The following is a 19,140-nucleotide window of genomic DNA, read 5'->3' as shown; positions in this document are numbered from 1 at the left end:
CTGAGGTCAGGCCTTCCAGACCCACATTTTCCACAGGCAAGGGAGAGTGGCGGGCCCTTAGCAGCCCACGTTTTTATTGCAAGAGTGAGGAGCATCTGTGTAGTAGGTTGAATAGCGTCCCCCTAAAATTCATGTCTACTGCTGTCTCAGAATGTGACCTTATTGGAAATAGGGTCTTTGCAGAAGTAATTAAGGATCAAGATGAGATAATCCTGGATTTAAGGTGGGACCTAAACCCAATGACTGGCATCCTTATAAAAATAGGGGAGGACACAGACACACATACAGAGGCAAAGGCCATGTGAAGACGGAGGTGGAGATTGGAGCGATGAAGCCAAGGATTGCCAGGAGCCACCAGGAGCTGGCAGAGGCCAGGAAGGACTTTCCCCTAGAGCCTCAGAGGGAGTGTGGCCCTGCTGACACCTTGATTTTATACCTCTGGCCTCCAGAACCGAGCATACGTTTTTGTTGTTCAGAGACACCCTGGATGAGGTAACGTGTTATGGCAGCCCTAGGAAGCACTAAGTCTGGCTTCATGGCAGTGAAGGAGGACAGTGTTCCCCAGGGCCAGTGTGGAGGCACTAGTGGTGGTGGTGTCTCTCCAGCTTCAGGATGCAGGAAGTGGGTGCACGTCAGATCTGGGACCTGAGGCAGAAACACATCTAAGAGTGGGAGAGGCTTGCTGCCCACTGGGTGGGGCCATCGGCCCAAGACTCTGGTTCCTCAGTGAGAGAGATTTGTGTCAACTCCAAAGCTGCTGTGACTTGACAGACATTCAGATTTACCTTGATGCTGTTATTAATCCTCACCTGAAGATATTTTTTTCCATTGAAGGGGGGTGAGAGAGAGAGAGAGAGAGAGAGAGAGAGAGAGAAACATCCATGTGAGAGAGACACATTGATTGGTTGCCTCCTGGTCCAGCCCTGACCAGAGTCAGGATTGAACCTACAACCCAGATATCTGCCCTTGACCGAGAATCAAACCCATAACCCTTCTGTGCATAGGCCGAAGCTCTAACCACGGAGCCACACCAACTAAGGCCAGATTTAGTTGTTTTTTTCTTGCTCAGAAAAAAACCAACAATATTCTTTAATAGGCTGGTTTACTCATATATCTCTGATTGCTGTGTTTCTTTATTTGCCCTTCTGCAGCTTGCCTTACCTAATAAGACATGTTATAGATGAAAGGAGTTTTTGTTTTGTTTTATTTTGTTTATCTGGCTAATCCCAGATACTAATGACGTGCTAAAGAAGTCTTGTCCCTTTGTTTCAGCTGAGTTTGACTTTCTAACTCAGTGCAAAAACACTTATAATTCCAGTGGGATCAGTGGTTCAGATCTACCTTTAATTTACAAATATATTTCTTTAAATGCAATCCATTAGTAGCCTAAGAACTTCACTTCTAGGAGATTATCTTAAGGAAAAATCAGAAATTCAGATGAAACTTTATCCCAGAATGTTTATCATAATATTATTTACTAGTGGCCCAGTACACTGAAATTTGTGCATGGGATGGGGGTGTCCCTCAGCCCATCCTGCACCCTCTCCAATCTGGGACCCCTGGAAGGATGTCCTACTGCTGGTTTACAGGGATTGGGCCTAAACCGGCAGTCGGACATCCCTCTCGCAATCAGGGACTGCTGGCTCCTAACCGCTCACCTGCCTGCCTGCCTGATTGCCCCTAACCACTCTGCATGCCAGCCTGCTCGCCCCCAACTGCCCCCTGCTACCGGCCTGCTCACCCCCAAATGTCCCCCACCAGTCTGATCACCCCCAACTGCCCCCTGTGCCAGTGTGCTCACCCCCAAATGCCCCCCTGCTGGCCTGCTCACTCTAAACTGCACCCCCCACAGTCCTGATCACTCCCAACTGACCCCCACTGATGGCCTACTCGCCCCCAACTGCCCCCCCCACCAGCCTGATCACCCCCAATGGTCCCCCCCCACCGGCTTGATCACCCACAACTGCCCTCCCCTCTTGGCCTCTAACTGCCTCTACCTTGGCCCCGCCACCATGGCTTTGTCCAGAAGAATGTCCAGAAGATCTCCTGGAAGGTCTCCCAGTCTAATTAGCATATTACCCTTTTATTAGTATAGAGGCCTGGTGAACAGGTGGGGGCCAGCTGGTTTGCCCTGAAGGGTGTCCTGGATCAGGGTGGGGGTTCCCTTGGGGCGTGGGGCAGCCTGGGCGAGGGGCCTGTGGTAGTTTGCAGGCTGGCCTTGCCCCCATGGGGTGAGGGTCCCCGCTGGGGGGGCGTGGCCAGCCTGGGTGAGGGGCTGAGGGCTGTTTGCAGGCTGGCCACACCCCCTTCAGGGTGGGGGCTCCCACTGGGGTGCCTGGCCAGCCTGGGTGAGGGGCTGAGGGCCATTTTCAGGCTGGCCACACCCCCCGCCGACCCAGGCCCCCAGCCCCTCCTTGAGCGGCAGCCAGGGCAGGCTGGAAGCCTGGGTCGCCCCCAACCCAGGCTCCCAGCCACTCCTTGAGCGGCTGCCAGAGCTGGCGGGAAGCTTGGCTTCCTCCATTGCAGGGGGGCAACCCAAACCTCCAGCTCCATGGCTGCCACCATCTTTGTTCGGTTAATTTGCATACTTTCCCTGATTGGCTGGTGGGCGTAGCAGAGGGATGGTCAATTAGCATGTTTCCCTTTTATTAGTATAGATAATACTGAAAAACCAGAAACAGCCTAAATGTCTAATAGTGAGTAAAAAATTAGATAAATTATGGTATATTCAGAAGATTACTAAGAAACCATTGTAAATATTTTATGAAGAGTATTTAATGCTTACAAAGAACTTTTAATGATGTGGGAGAATGATAGTGATATAATGCTAAATGAGAAGAGAAAACTTGTTATGAAATGGTACATAGGATGCCAATCATTTTTTTAGTGCATTAAAAAAATTGAAAGGAAATATCCCAAAATGTCAGAGTAGTCTCTAGTTGGAGGAATTATGGGAGCTAAAAAAGGAACCCAAAGCATTCTTTCTACTTTCTATACTTTTAAAGTGACTTACTATGTACATGGATTATTTCCATAGTCAAGAAAAAAGTAAAAACTTTGAAAGTGCTGTGTACGTGGTTTCCACTTTTATTTTCTTCAATGGATGATTGCACATCAGCAAATCTTGAGTTATGCTAACTACTTAGGCCGGTCACGACACACACGTACAGAGGTCACATGGGCTGTGCCGAGCTGGCTGTAGCTTATGTACATCAAGTTACACAGGTGGACTTGCTAGGCTGGTTAAAGTACACCACCAAATGATGGGACACGGTTGGGTCAGGCCGCCTCTCCCGCCTGCCACTGTAGTTTAGAGAGGTCTGTGTGTTGGGCTGGTGAGTGGGGTCCTCTGGCACTCCTTCCTGTGGCCCCTGGGGTAGGGAAGAGCGCCTGGGTCAGCATCTGCTTGGGGGTCCCCTGCTTGTCTCCCTTGCCTTGGTGTTGGAGCCTCTGGCGTTTTGCTACCTCTTCCAAGAACTGGGTGTGTTCCAGCCCAGGCCCCATCCCCTCTACTCCACATACCTGGGCAGCCATTGCAAGGGAAGGAAGAACCAAGAGCGAATGGACAGGGTCCTGGTGTGACCCGTGCCCAGGCATAGGAGGGGAGGAAGCGGGAGACGTGACCACTACACCACACACACGCTCACTTTTACGGATGGGCCCTCTGTCTCCAAGGTGTGTAGGCGGTGTGGAGCCCTCCAGAACACAGGCCCTGGAAAAGGACAGACTGGAGCTGTGCCCCTGGGGCAGGCCTGATAGCAGAGCTAGGAGGGTCGGTGGGGGATGTGTCCAACATGGTGCTAGATTGTTGAAAAGTTGCAACTATACACACCTGGGGATCATGCCCCTCTCCCAAGTCATTAGCATGGTGGGTTAGATACAGCTAGATAGAAGTAGAGATACACTTTTTTGAGGAAGGACCTTTCCTGGTGGTTTGGATAAACAGTGAGACAGACTCCTGGGTTCGGCATGCTCTGGGGAGGGCCATGCGACGGTGAGGGACTCCCTATTGCTACACTCTGTACAGGGCGGCTGGGCCCGCCCACTGCGCCCACAGCCCCGGCGGCAGTCACTGGCTTGCCTTCAACCCCTTCCGCCTTTGAGAGCTCTTGGGCCCCAGTGAAATGGGGGCTATGAAGACAAGTGGATGGGAGGGGGAGTCCCCGTGGCCCCGGGGGCACCCCACATGGGGGCTACATGATATTGCACTGGGTGGCCCCACAGCAATCCTTGATGAGTGCCAGCCCGGTCTTGGCCACTGTGGGCTTGCTAGGCGGGGGCTCTGCTTTCTTCTCGGCTCGGGAGCCTGCAGCAAGGTAGGAGCACAGAGAAAGAGAGGGCAGAAGGGAGAGAGAGAGAAGTGAGGTAAGGAGAGCCCTGACCATCTGCAGCCCCAGTCCCATCCCAACCCCCAGCCAGACCTTGCTTCAACTCAGGTGATGTGGAGAGCTGGCCTGCATTTTATATGGTCATACTGACTATTCCCACTGGCTTTCTGTCCTCAGCTTCTGGTCACAGTTTATAAACCTTATCCTATTCAGTTCTCCCTGCCATTGTATCTGCCAACCTTATCACAGGGCTTGGCATTCAGGAAGTAGTTGGTGAATGACTAAATGAGAACTTTGTTCAAGACACTCCAGTCTGAGAGCTCGTTTCCTTCATTAGCTGTTCAGATACTTCTACTGCTCGGTCTCTGATAGCTCTTCTTTTGGAACGTCTATCTTCCTTCTTATTCTATCTTCCATGTTTCATTACTTCTCTTTCATAGTTTTCATCTTTTTATCTCTGTGCTGCATTCTGGGTAATTTCCACAGCTCTATCTTCTAATTTATGAATCCTCCCATCAACTGTATCTCTGTATCTAATCCATTGAGTTTTTACTTCAGTACTGGAACAATATATTTTTAGAAAGCCAAGTGTTTGCAAATCTACCTTTCTTTTTTAATAGCATCTTGTTCTATCATTTGTGTTGTAGTCCTCTTATCTCTTTAATAATTTTAAATATACTTATTGTGTCTTTTATATAGTCTGTTATTTCTAGTTCTTGGGAGAACAGGCATTCTCTTTTCTCTTTGTTGATTCTATGGACTCCTCTCATTGTGGCTCAATTCATTGATTTTACATTTTTTGTTATTCTATTTTATTTTACTTTATTTATTCATTGATTTCAGATAGGAAGGGAGAGGGAGAGAGATAGAAACATCAATGATGAGAGAGAAGCATCAATCAGTTGCCTCCTGCATGCCCCCTACTGGGGATCGAGCCTGCAACCCGGGTATGTGCCCTGACTGAAAATCGAACCATGACCTCTTGGATGGGAGGAGAAGAAATAACGTATGCACTCACTGGCTGGAGATTTAGTTACTTTGTCTAGAGGTTTTAACTTGATTCTCAGGAAATCTGCCATTTCTTTGTCTTCTTCTTGTTCCCTGTGAAGACAGATGTGTAAAGACAAGAGGAAAGTAGAGTAAGCAAGGAAAGCATCAAGGAGCTGAGGAAATGAGGCAAGAGGTTACGTGTGTGGGGCCATATAATGGGCTTTGTGGATGATGCATGCATGTTGTTGTATGTTATGTATAGGTGGTACATGTATATTATGTGTGATATATAGGTGATATGTGTATGTTCTGTGTTATGTGTGGATGGAAGTTGTGTGTTGTGTGTTATGTATGTGTGGTATGCATATGTTTTCTGTGTTATGTGTGTATGGTATTTGTATGTTGTGCTTGATGAACCTGCTCTGAAGCAGACACATAACGATGGAGTAAATACCTACCTGAAGCATAGATGAGACTCCAGGGTAGAGGCAAGGACATTACAGAGCCCAGGCTCCCTTCCAGAGTTCAGTGAGCTGGGCAACACCTCTCCTGACCCTGTACCTTTAAGTCACCCTAGACACCTGTGCTTCCACAAGATACATGGCAGGTCACCGCACCTCTTCCTACAGTCACCAGGAGCAAAGACAGTGGGCCATGCCTGGCTGAGCTAGGCAAGGCGCATCCCAGGGGCCTTGGATGACCCAAGAGGACACAGAGATTAAGAGGAAGTTGCCTTCTGAGTTCAAAGAGGCCCTATGAGCCCCTCTCCTTGGGAAGGGCTCCAAAGGCTTTGCTCCAGGCCAAAAATATTCAAGAATCAACATTCATGTTTCCTGAGCCCAGCCTCCCCCAGAGCTTTCAGGTGCACCGTGGCTCCAGGCCCCTGGTTGTCCAGATCCAGGTGATGGGTCCATCTGCAAATAGGAGGTGCATTGGAACCACCAATGAGGGGAAAGGAAAGAACAAGGCTAGGAAGTGGACAGGGCAGGCAAGGAAGCAAGTCAGTGCAGGGGCAGAGTTTCTGTAGAAACCAACAGAAGTTTCTAGAAGTTGCCTTGATGAGTTCAGAGAAAGGTCAGTGAAGAGAAAATGTGTAGGAAACACACCTGCATGTTATGTGATATAGTTTCTCCCTGCTCATTTCCTTGAAGGACATTCAGTTAAGTAAGACCCACAGGCCTTTGCAAGACGCTGGAGCTGGATTTGAGTTTCTCTTGAATGTGAAATGGGTTCTCAAGCCAGAAGGCTGGGGTTCATTTGGATCCAGTGTTAGGGGACCCTTTGGCGAGGCCATGCCTGTTGGGCAGGGCTGTGAGTCCCAGGAGCAGACGATGGGTTTGGAAGGAAGCTGAGGGCTGTGCGCCAACAGCTGGTCCCTGGGGACACGCTGCCCACTCACCTTAACCGCTCGACCTCTGCATCATCCACCAGGAAGTCTCTCTTCTGCACCAGTCGGTGGATCTTCTGGATTAGCTCGTCCTCTCTCTGCTTCTGCAGCTTGGTTTTTTCTTTTTCTGGGAAGAAGAAAACATCAGCAAAGAAACAATTGAGTGAAACTGGTGAAAACACTTGCATCTGAGGGGCCAAGGTTGGAATCCTGGATCTACGATTTCACTAGTTGGGTGAACTTGGAGAAGCAATTTAATCCCTTTGAGCTTCAGTTTCTTCCTCTGTAAAATGGCTTAGCACAGAGCTCAGATGTGGTGAGCGCTCAGTAAGTGGCGAAGCAGCAGGGGGTCCTGCTGAAGAAGGCAGAGGGTGAGAGGGCTCAGTGGGGGTGCTGGGAGGGAAATACTCCATAGCAAGGACATCCAATCTGTGAGATTCCATGCTGATGGCATGAGTCCTATCCCAACTACCCAGGGCTGGAATGCCGAAGAGAAAACAAAAGAACCAGGACTGGAAATGAGGACTGAGAAAACTAGGAGGGCATCAGCTCTCTGTGCTCAGACCCCTTCAGAAGATAAAATAAATGGGCAGCTCGCCCGTCTGCCTGCCTAGGGCTGGCATTGACAATTTCCTCTAGGGTTAGAGACAGAATCAGAGGCGAAGAAAAATATAATATTTGGATAAGAGACAAAATCAACCTCTTCCGTTAACCAGAAGGGAAGTGAGGAAGGGGGAAGAATTTCTAGCAACCCCCGGATTCCTGGCCATTGCTACATTGACAATGGTGGCATCACTCTTCCCATAGTGGGTCCTATGGGCTTGTCGGCATGGCAGAGTGCCTTCCAGCCTCCGCAGGTAAGTTCATACAGTGCCCACAGACTCACCAGAGTACCCTGATCGCTCAGCTCTCTCAGGAGGTTCGTAATGACTTGCAGCTCCCCAAGGAAATGAGAACCTCCCTCCCCAAATTAGTCACCCTGCTTTCTATCTCTTTCCACTTCAGGCATCCCCAGACTCCCAGGTAGTCAGCTGCAGCCCTCCACTCATGCAACTCACAGAAAAAGCCACCTACTCAAAGTGGTCTGTGCCAGCTTACAAACCAGTTACTTATCCAAGTCTCCGTACCACCGGCCAATGCAGTTCACCTGCTTGTGCGTCACATACCTTTTCTCCCGGGGTCCCCCAGCTGTCTGCAGGCGTCACCCACTTGCTTCCTCGCACCTGCCTCCAGGCCCCATCCATCTGCTCACTGGCATCACCTACTTGCCCAGAGGCCCCACCCACTTATCTGCAGACACTATCACTTGATTGGTGATGTGACCTCTTTCTTGCCAACATCACCCACCTACCTACTTGCCAATAAGAACCACCAGCTTACCAATTTTGCCCACTGCTTGCTGGCATCGCACAACTGATGCTTAACATCTCAATGTGCTGTCCCATGTGACCCTCTAACTTGCATTTCATCTCCACCAGCACCTCGTTAGCCCAGGACATCATCACCTCTCCCTGGACCATGCATGCTGTGGCCTCCTAGCCAGTTTCCCTGGCCTGTAGCTCCTATCACAACTGTAAGCCCTCCCTGTCGAACCAGACAGTCCTGGCTTGATTCCCAACCTCCTACTCCTCCCAGCTGTGTGATTCTGGGTACAAATGATTAAATGCCCTCCAGGTTAACTATTTACCGAACCAAGTACAAAAGAAACAAATACTTAATGAAGGAAAAGAAAATCATACAGCATAAATGTGCTAACGGTAAGTGCTTAATAATTGAAAGCTATTATATTTATACTAGAGGCCTGATGCACGAAATTCGTACACTTGGGGGTGGGGGCGGGGCGGGAAGGGGACGTCCCTCAGCCCAGGGACGCCCTCTCACAGTCCAGGAGCCCTCAGGGGATGTCCGACTGCCGTAGAGTCAGAAGAGGCTCCCGCCACCTCTGCTGTGCTCACCAGCCATGAGCCTGGCATCTGGCTGAGTGGAGCTCCCCCTGTGCGAGCGCACTGACCATCAGGGGGCAGCTCCTGCATTGATGGGATCAGGCTGAAACCAGCTCTCAGACATCCCCCGAGGGGTCCTGGATTGAGAGAAGGCACAGGCCAGGCTGAGGGACCCCACTGGAGCATGATTGGGCTAGGGAGGGACACAGGAGGTTGGCCAGCTGGCGAGGGACCACAGGAGGGCTCCAGGGCATGTCCGGCCCATCTCGCTCAGACCTGATTGGCCAGACCCCAGCAGCAAGCTAACCTACTGGTCGGAGCATCTGCCCCCGGGTGGTCAGTGCATGTCACTAGCAAGCGGTTGAGCAGCCTTACCATATCATTAGCATATTACGCTTTGATTGGTTGAACGGATGACAGGATGACCGGACACTTAGCATATTAGACTTTTATTATGTAGGATTCTCACGAGGTCTTTGTTTTCATTTAATCTAGGTTTCCCAACCTTGACACTATTGACATTTGTGCTGGATAATTCTTCATTATGGGGGCTGTCCTGTGCATTGTAGGATATTCAGCAGCATCCCTGGCCTCCTCCCATTCATGCCAGAAGCACTTCCTCCCCCAGTTGTGACAACCAAAAATGTCGGCTGATTGCCCAATCTGGGGGGACAAAATTGCTCCTGGTTGAGAACCAGTAGTTTAAACCTTTCCAATAACCAGATGAGGGAGGTACTATTTCTATGTCCAAGGGGAAGGTGACGTGCCCTCTGCAGCCAGTTCTAAGGCAGCAGTGGCGATGGGAGGAGCACATTTTGTCTTGTCCTTGAGAAACCCTCAAGGCAGGGAGGGTCCCAGGTGTGTGTGTTTTTCCTGTTGAGGAGCTGATACATTATTTTCTGACCTTGGCTGGTGAAACATGATTTTCTTGGCCATTCGGTGCTCTCGCTCCTTAATATTTTTATTGATGTGTTGCCTGAAGCATCATTTTCCCCCTAAATTCAGCTAAATCCATCTAGAAATCTGACACGGATCCAAGGGATACACAGAAGACTCTTAACAAGGAGTCAGGGAGAAGGTGAGAGAGGTGAGTAGAAATGCAGGAGAGGTAAGAAAACGTTAATATCTGAATTTCCACACAAAGGCAATTGGGACAATGTAGTTTCCAGGGGCATCAATGGGACTGGCGTTAGAGACCTGGGCTCTGTTATTAACTGGCCCTATGACCTTGTGTGACCTATGCTTCTCCGCAGGACAGTCCATGGCATTTGTGAGGAGCATTCTTCATATGGAACTGCCCCCAGGCTGCATTTTAGCATCCCTGGCCTCTACCCGCTGAGTAATAACTGCTTTCATTTTTATTTAAACTTTTGGTGTTTGCTTCATTGTGTATTTTTTGCATGAATTTTGATATTTTGATATCACATTAAAATATTATTTATCCTGATTACTGAACTTTTTGTGCTCCAGCTGAATGCCTTGTTCTCCTCACCCCAGTCCTGGTCCTGGTTAGTCTGCATCCCAGTGACTGTGCCAACCAAAGACACCGCCCCTGCTCCACCCATCTCCACGCGTGCTCTAGAGGCTGCCACAGTCCCAAATGGAGGTGCCTGAGGTGGCCTTGGCTGACTGGGTGGCCACACACTCATGTCTCCTTTGCCTTGGTGGCTCCCAAATGTCCTGCTGAGCCAGAAGTGGCTCTGGGAATTCTTCCCCCAAGAGGGAGATGCCAACCTATGTTAGGCCCATTAGAGTCTCCTGGGAAATTAAAACTTAGGACACAGAGCCCTGAGAATTGGTATCATGTGTGGGAAGGTCATAGAGAAGAGATCCAAGAACATTCCAACAGCTTTCCTGTTCTGGTTCCAAACCCTTGTGAGGATGGGCAATATTTCCCCCTACCTCCTCAAATTTCATGTCTACCCTAATTTGGAAATAGGATCTTTGTAGATGTCCTTAGTTAAGATGAGGTCTTACTTATTAAGGTCGGCCCTTAACCCAATGACTGATGTCCTCGTAAGAAGAGATGACACAGAGACATACAAAGAGAAGGCTGTGACGACAGAGGCAGAGACTGGAGTGAGACATCTACAAGCCAAGGGGCCCAAGGGTTGACAGGAGCCCCAGAAGCTGGGAGAGGCAAGGAAGGATTCTCCTCTAGAGGCCGACACTCCTGGCCTCCAGACTGTGAAAGAATTAATTTCTGTTGTTTGGAGCCACCAGGTTTGTGGCAATTGGCTAGGGCAGCTCAAGGAAACGACTACAGTGCCCTGGGGCTCCAGGAGTCTCCACAGTCCTTCCAGTAATGGCCTGTTTTTGTTTTGTGCTGACATCAACTTGGATGGGTTTTGTACCTTTCAGCCATACTATTGGTGGGCGGGGTGGGGGGGTGAGGGGGTTTGGGGGGGCGCGGCTATAAAATGAGAAAGTTGAACTGACCTGGTAGCTCTCAACCCTGGCTGCTTATCACAATCGTGAGAAGGATTTAAAAAATGATCAATGCTAGAGCCCCATATGAATCGAATCGGAATTTCAAGTGGGTCATGTCTGGATTTGGCTATATCCCCCCTCATTCTTTTACTGTTTTATGTTTGACATTTTACTTTTTGTGGTGATAGTTTTATTGAGACATAAGTCACATACCATACAATTCACCCTTTCAAAGTACTATTCAGTTATGCAACCATCATCACAATTAATGTTAGAACATTTTAATCACCTGCAAAAAATACCTCCGTACTCATTAGCTGTCACCCCCTTTCCATTAGGACTGTTCACTTGCTCGCATATTCCCAGGGCCTGCCTGCACAGGGCCTGGCACCTAGCGCATGCTCATTCAAGGATGGCATCTGAAAGTTCTGCTATGATTGCAGACACTACGGTCAGAACAAGAGTGTGTTGAGTGCTCCTACCTTTGCATTTGCGATCCTGTGTTACGTCATGGCACAGTCACAGCAACGATGTGAGGGTGGCCTTATTGGTATTATTTTACAAACTAGAGGCCCGGTGCACAAAAATTTGTGCACTCGGAGGGGAGGGGGGGGTCCCTCAGCCCAGCCTGTGCCCTCTCGCAGTCTGGGACCCCTTGGGAGATAACGACCTGCTGGCTTAGGCCTGCTCCCGGGTGGCAGAGAGCAGGCCCAATCCCTAGGTGCAGCCCCTGGTCGGGCTCAGAGCAGGGCCGATTGGGGAGTTGGGGCACTGCCCCGTCATGCACAGAGCAGGGAGATTGGGAGGTTGTGATGCCACCCTCAGTCACGATCAGGGGGTTGGGGCACCGCCCTCTATCACCCACAGAGCAGGGCCAATCAGGGGGTTGGGGCACTGCCCCCTGTCACTCACAGAGCAGGGCCCATCAGGGGGATTGGGGCTCTGTACCCTGTCACGCACAGAGCAGGGCCAATCAGGGGATTGGGGCACTGCCCCCTGTCACGCACAGAGTAGGGGCGATAGGGGAGTTGGGACACCGCCCCCTGTCACGCACAGAGCAGGGCCCATCAGGGGGTTGGGGCACCGCCACACTCACACTCAGGGCAGGGCCGATGGGGAGGTTATGGCTCTACCCCGTCACACACAGAGCAGGGCCCGTGGGGGGAGAGGTTGGGGAGCTCCCCCCTATCAGGCACAGAGCAGGGCTGATCAGGGGGTTGGGGCGCCTTCCCCTGTCACAAACAGAGCAGGATGGATAGGGAGGTTGTGGCCCCACCCCCTGTCACACACAGAGCTGCAGGGCCATCAGGGGGTTTGGGTGCTGCCCCCTGTCACACTGATCCCGGTGCCGGGAGGCATATTACCCTTTTACTATATAGGGTAGAGGCCTGGTGCACAGGTGGGGGCTGGCTGGTTTGCCCTGAAGGGTGTCCTGGATCAGGGTGGGGGTCCCCACTGGGGTGCCTGGCCAGTCTGGGTGAGGGGATGATGGCTGTTTGCAGCTGGTCACACACCCTTCAGGGTGGGGGTCCCCACTGGGGTGCCTGGCCAGTCTGGGTGAGGGGCTGAGGGCTGTTTTCAGGCTGGGAGTGACTGAAGTTCCCAACCGCTCCTTTTTTTCTTTTTTTTCTTTTTTTTATTCTGGGCCAGCTTTAGCTTGAGGCTTGGCTCCAGCTCTTAGGCCTCTGCTGAAAGTAGGTTTCTGGCCTTTGCATACACTGTTGCGAATCTGCTGGCTGAAGTCCAGCGGTATTTGTTACAATGTTTGAAACTGCAGGCTCAGAGGCCTGCAGCCGCAGGCGCGGAACGTTGGTTTCCTCCAAGGATCCTCCGTCACTGAGGCAAGCAAGCCTCATGTTAGTTTCCAGCTGCCTGGCTGCCGGCCGCCATCTTGGCTGACAGTTAATTTGCATATCTCGCTGATTAGCCAATGAAAAGGGTAGCGGTCGTACGCCAATTACCATGTTTCTCTTTTATTAGTGTAGATAAGGAATTTAAGGCTCAGAGAAATTAAGTTGCTCCATGAAGATCATCTAGCTGGTCATCCTGGATTCAAACCCAGATCACTGTACTCTAAAGTAGTTGTTCTTAGGCAAAGGTCAATTTTCCCAACCCTCTTACCCTCCCTCCCCCCGACCCCCCATACCACATCTAGAAACATTTGGGGTTGTCGCAACTGGGAGGGAAGGGAATGCTACGGATGTGCAGTAGGCAGAGGCCAGGGATGCTGTTAAATTCTACAACACATAGGACAGCCCCCTGTCCCAGCAGAGACTTACGCAGCCCCAAATGTCCCTCGTGCTGAGGCCTTCAGAGCAATGCCCTGTTCTACAGTGAGTTGTGCTGCATTTCTAGCTCGATAATAGGCATCCACTGGATGTCAGGATGCCTCTTGTACTAACTGTGAGCTCCTTAAAGTAGGACATCATTGTTTGTTCATCACTGCATGCCTAGCACCTGGCAGCAATGCAGCCTCTTGAGACATAGGTACTTCGTGAACAGACAGAATGGCAAAAACATTCGAGTCAACGGCAGTGGGGGATGCTGGTCCTTGCCAAAACCAAGGCAAGGTTCGTGAGACAGACTTGTGTTTGTTCCTTCAATAAAACCTTCTTCTTAGCACCTACCAGGCCCTCATACCTGCCCTCAAGATGTATGGAGTTTACAGGGGGACGTATATGAGTCAACAGGAAATTATTTGGTAAGGACTTTGATGAGAGAAACCCCCTGGAGGGCACCTAGCCCATCCTGGACGGGCAGGAAAGGCTTTCTTGGGAGAAGGGGCCAAATTAGCTGTGACCTGAAGGGTGGATAGAAATGTGTTTGGTTAATATTATAATAATAATAATAATAATAATTAATAATGGCAATAACTTATTAAGCATTTACTATAGGATGGGAACTATGCTAAGCACTTTATGTTTTTTTTTCCTTTGTCAAATCCACAACCCTATGAGGTAAATACCACTAATGTCCCAGTTTACAGATGAAGAAATTGAGTTTTAGTGAAGTAACTGAACTTGCCCAAGGTCGTGTCATTAATAAGTGATAGATCTAGGTGTGACTCCAAAGTCAGCTTGTAACCACCATATTCTACCTGTTCCCAAGCAGGATAATAACAGTGATAATTGCTAAAACTCACTGGACTCTTACTTTGGACCAAGTATCAAGCTAAGCACATGGCTTGCATGGTTTCATTTATCACAATGAGATTTATACCCAATGAGTTAGGTACTACTATTACTATGACCACCCCATTTTCAGAGGAGGAGAAATTGAGCCTCAGAGAGGTAAAGTGACTTGCCGAAGGTCAAGGCCGTGGCCAGGATTAGGACTTGAACTGGACCTGCCTGACAGAGTTGTGTTTGAATCACAGGATCAGGGAGCACTGCGTTGCAAGAATGTGGTCGTGTTAGGAGACCAGATGAACACCGTCTTCCAGCCCGAGGGAGTACAGGTGGGGCAGGCTGGGGGCTCTGAGCAGCTGGAGTCCCAGATGGTTACCTGGGATGGCGACCAAGTTCTGCAGCTCCTGCTTCAGGTCCATGATGTCGTTGCACAGCTGAATGTCATCCATCCTGGGGAAACAGGACGCCGCCGTCAGCAGGTTACACTGAAAAGCATTCTACACCCCGCGCGCCTCCTCAATTTCAACGAAGAGAACTTGTGGGAAGGGATGGCCTTTAAAAAGGCCACACATGCTCTTTGTAGAAGTTTTCCCCCAAAAGAAGAAAAATAAAGGTTGCCCGATATTTCACTATTTAGAGATGATCACCTTGATAGTGTTCCTCTCAGTGTTCATGTGCCCAGCTTTTGTTTGCTTGTATGAGCAAGCTCATGTGGCAGGTTCAGTGTATTCTTTTATCATTTTGTTGTTAAAATGTTTAAACATTACAGAAATTCACAACATAGACAGAGAAAATCTCACTCTATCCTTTAGAGATAACTATTTTCAACAATTTTGTATATCTTCCTCCAGATTAAAAAAAAAATGTTTATGCTTATACTATCATATAGCATATTGATATATACAAACACATGTTGCAATTTTCTAAAATTTAATGATATATCTTGGGCATCTTTTCACATCAGTACATGCAAATCTTCTCACTTGTAATGGCTGTATACTATTCCATTGTGTTGCTATACAGTGATTTATTTAACTCTTCCCATATTCATAGACATCTGGGTGGTTTCCTGATACATTTCTAGGATAAATTCCTAAAAAAATAAACTCCTAGAAATGTAATTGCTGAGTCAAATATCATGAACATGTGCATTTTAATAGCAATTTTCAAACTGTCTACCAACAGTGTGAAAGGATGTTCACTCCCATAGTCTCAGTAATCAGGTTGCATGGACAATTTGCATTATGTAGTGTGTGTGTGTGTGTGTGTGTGTGTGTGTGTGTGTGTGTGTGTGTGTTACAATATTAACTTATCTTATGGTAAACAATATTTGTAATGGCTGCCTGGAATTTCACCGAGTAGATTTATCAGGTCTGTTTTCATTATGCCTGTATATTAATTACTTAGGTGGGTTTTCCCAGTTATTTATGCTATTTTAGTCACTGTAAGATGAGTATGGATCCACATAGGCGTCTTCTTCAGGTTGGATTATTTGGTGCGTGTATGATGGGGGCTATAGAATCTCTGAATTGGAACGACTGAGTGCAAAAGGCTTGGCATGTTTGGGGCCACTGATACATATTATCAAACCGCCTCCCCTTGAAGGAGGTGTGTGTGTATGTGTGTGGGGGTGTATATGCCTTTATTCTGCAAGTTTTTATTGAGCATTTACTATGTCTGCCACTGTCATAGGCTCCAGGGATACAGTAGTTTCTCCTGCCCTCACGAGCTGAAATTTAGGCAGAGGAGACAGTGGGTAAACAAAAACAAATGCTATGAAGAATAAAGCAAGAGAGGGATGGAGTGGGCAGTTTGGACATAGCATCCTACCGTCCCAGGAAGAGACAGAGGGAAGTATTAATATTCTCAAAGGGCTCAACTGTGCCCACACAGCATATGAGGGTGGGGCCAGGACGAGAAATTCATCTGAGTCCACTGATCTTCCTCCTTCCACAGCATCTTGGCCAAGAACTGGTCTGTTGCTTCCACAATGTCATCCACAGACCAGCTCAGGGCCTCTCCCCTATGCTGGTCAAGCATTGCCCATGCTACCCTTTTTAATCCCAGCTTTCAGGACAAGAGGCAAGACCACCTCACATGAGCCCGTGTCTCCTGTTGCCAGAGGCACTCCAACCATTTGTCAGGCCCTCTCCTGGAATGTTCTGGCAGGTGGCAGCTGCCTCGAATGATCTTGGGGAATTGCCAGAAGGGTACAAACTGTTCCCATTGGTTCCTATCAGCGATTGTGCAACTAGTGGAGCTCCCGGGCCATTTTTCACAGCAACTATGCATATCAGGTTACATCAGTGGTTCTTAATGGGGACAATTTTGGTTCCCAGGGACATCTGACAATATCTGGAGACATATTTGGTTGTTATAACTGGGTGTGGGGGGGGGGATGCTACTGGCATCTAGTGGGTAGAGTCCACTAGATGCTCAGCACCTTGCAATGGGCAGGGCAGCCCTCCTCAGTAGAGAATTATCTGAGCCAAAGTGTCAATCATGCTGAAGTTGAGAAATCTAGGGTTGCACCATGGAATTGACACAGGTCCTGATCGATCATTTCTCAGAGATCGGAGAAGGGAAGATGGCGAAAGGAACTAAAGAGAGACAGGCAGTGGTTAGAGGCAAGAGTACTGACACCAAACAGCTCGGGGGCGGGGGCGGGCGGAGGTATGTATCAGTGATTTAGTGTCTCTGAGTTTCTTTCCTCTTATTTAAAATAAAAATTTTAATAGCACTTCTCCCTAGGATTATATGCACATCAAGCATTGAGCACGTGCCTGGGACATACATAGTAAAATGCTTGGTAACTGTTATTATCATTAGCTGTTAGAAAGAAAGAAATGGGGAGAAAAAGAGAGAAAATGCTGCTGCACAAGCAGTTTATTTGACAAACGGAGTTAACAGGCTCGACCTTAAAAAAAAAAAACCCACAAAACCTTGATTGATTCTTTTTCTCTATGAAAGTTTTAAAATAACATTCCTATCTGACCATAGAACAGATCCCTGATCACTGTAAAAAATTTGGGGGGAAAAAACAAACAAGTATGAAGAAGGAACCTAAAATTATGCCTAACCTTGACCCACGTGCACCCAGAGGTCACTGTTCACTCCAAGTATTTTGGTGTATTTCACACCAATTCTTTTCATGCCTGTAGCCCAGGTGTAGCAGACATGTGCCTTGGGTGGCCTTAGTCCATCTCTACACTGCACTCAGCATGAGTTTGAGTCCTCCCAAACACATCCAAATCCACATTAACAAGTGAAATGGAGTTCTGACGTTCTCACAGGGAGTCATGCTGAGAACTCCATAAAAATCCCTGCTAGACAGCACTGTGGTTTTCCTCAACTCTCCCTCTTGCTGCCAGCTTCCCATCTCTTTTCTTTCTCTCTCCTCTTCCAAAGGCCTCATAGTCAGCTTTGAGGAAGGTCAGCTTTGGTCTTCGACTTACAAACCCCAGTTGGCAAAAGCAAAGATTAGTGGTTCCTGAACATTTCCGCAGGAAAGGAGCATGTCCTCCCCCGACCCCCCCCCCAACACACACACACACACACACACACACACACACACACACACACACTCCAAGCTGTCTATCAGAGCATTCCGCTAATGAAAAATCAGGACATTTTCTGGAAGATGGAGGGATGGGTTTCACCACCAAAGGAAATAAAAAATCAACGTTTATTGAACATGTACTATGCACTGGTCATTTGTCCTCAGCACTTTCCATGCATAAACTCATCTAAATCTTCACGGCAGTCCTGTGAGAGAGGTATTGTTTTTTATTTCCATTTTATAGAAGATAAAATAAAAGTTAAGCAATGTGCCCAAAGTCCCACACTGGTAAGTGGATGTTGGGATTTAGCCCAAGTTTGTGCTCTTGATCACTTCCCCATGGTGTCTCACCCCACTTGGCTGTATGAGTTGCCGCTGACATGGTTGGTTGGCCACATAACTGGCCTTCCTCTTCCGAGAGCCCTGACTTGTTTAGGAGGCAGTGTCTCCATCCCTTGATGGAAGCCAGTTATCTCAGTCTGTTCAGGCTGCTATAACAAAATACCATAGGTTGGGTGGCTAACCTATGAGAGATCTGAAGGGCTGGGAAGTTCAAGATCAAGGTGTTAGTTGATTTGGTTCCTGGTGGGGACTCTCTTCCTGATGTGCAGATCACCACCTTCTTGCTATATCCTCACATGCTGGAGAGCGAGATCGCTCGTCTCTCCTAAAAGGGCACTAATCTCATTCATGAAGGCTTTGCCCTCGTAACTTATCACCTCTCAAAGGCCCCACTTCCTGCCCTGGCCAGGTCACTCAGGAGGTTGGGGCATCGTCCCATAAACCAAAATGTTGAGGGTTTAATTCCTGGTCAGGGCACATATGGGAGGTACCAATTAATGTCTCTCTCTCTCTCTCTCTCTCTCTCTCTCACTCTTTCTCTCTCTCTCTCTCCTCCACTCCCTCCCTTCCACTCTCTAAAAAAAAGCAATGAATAAAATATATCCTCAGGTGAGGATTAATAAAAAACAAAAGAAAGAAAATGACATAGTTGGAAGCCTAGTGGAAACCAGCAGAGACCATGACGTGAAAGCTGAAGCAGACTGACAGAGGAAAGGATTGACTTTTTAACATTTATTTGGGCCCTTCCTTTATCATTTGTGGATGCGGTGGACATCTTGGGATGGCTGGGGAAGAAGAAATGCCTGGTCACAGAGATGGCACATTGGTCTGTGATGTGAAACCTGGATCTGAGTCCAAGTCCTACCACAAACCTCCTCTATGACTAAAAGAAAAACTCTGATTTTCTATACATTCTGCACATCTGACACCAAATTGTGGGTTTTTCCACACCAAGCAATTCTCCAGTTCTCAGTGGACACCCACTGGGTGTCTACAATCTAACTCAATTCTGATACTCACTGCCCAGAGTTAG

At 48.6% G+C, this 19,140-nt stretch overlaps 1 protein-coding gene across 1 annotated transcript in view; it reads right to left on the bottom strand.

The window, feature by feature from the left end:
- Positions 1-3,751: 3,751 nt before the first annotated feature.
- BMERB1 (bMERB domain containing 1) overlaps positions 3,752-19,140 on the bottom strand; it is a 160,984-nt gene continuing 145,595 nt past the window's right edge. Inside the window, exons 4-7 of the mRNA XM_059693249.1 lie at positions 14,583-14,656; positions 6,718-6,832; positions 5,347-5,429; positions 3,752-4,306 (exon numbers count right to left, since the gene is read on the bottom strand). Of these exons, the coding sequence (XP_059549232.1) occupies positions 4,194-4,306; positions 5,347-5,429; positions 6,718-6,832; positions 14,583-14,656 (385 nt within the window). The 3' untranslated portion in view covers positions 3,752-4,193. The remainder of the gene's footprint in view (positions 4,307-5,346; positions 5,430-6,717; positions 6,833-14,582; positions 14,657-19,140) is intronic.

The sequence above is a fragment of the Myotis daubentonii genome, chromosome 4, assembly GCF_963259705.1.
Source record: "Myotis daubentonii chromosome 4, mMyoDau2.1, whole genome shotgun sequence".
NCBI classification, from domain to species: domain Eukaryota; kingdom Metazoa; phylum Chordata; class Mammalia; order Chiroptera; family Vespertilionidae; genus Myotis; species Myotis daubentonii.
The sequence above is the reverse complement of the archived record's forward strand: the minus strand, read 5'-3'. Positions and strand labels throughout refer to the sequence as shown.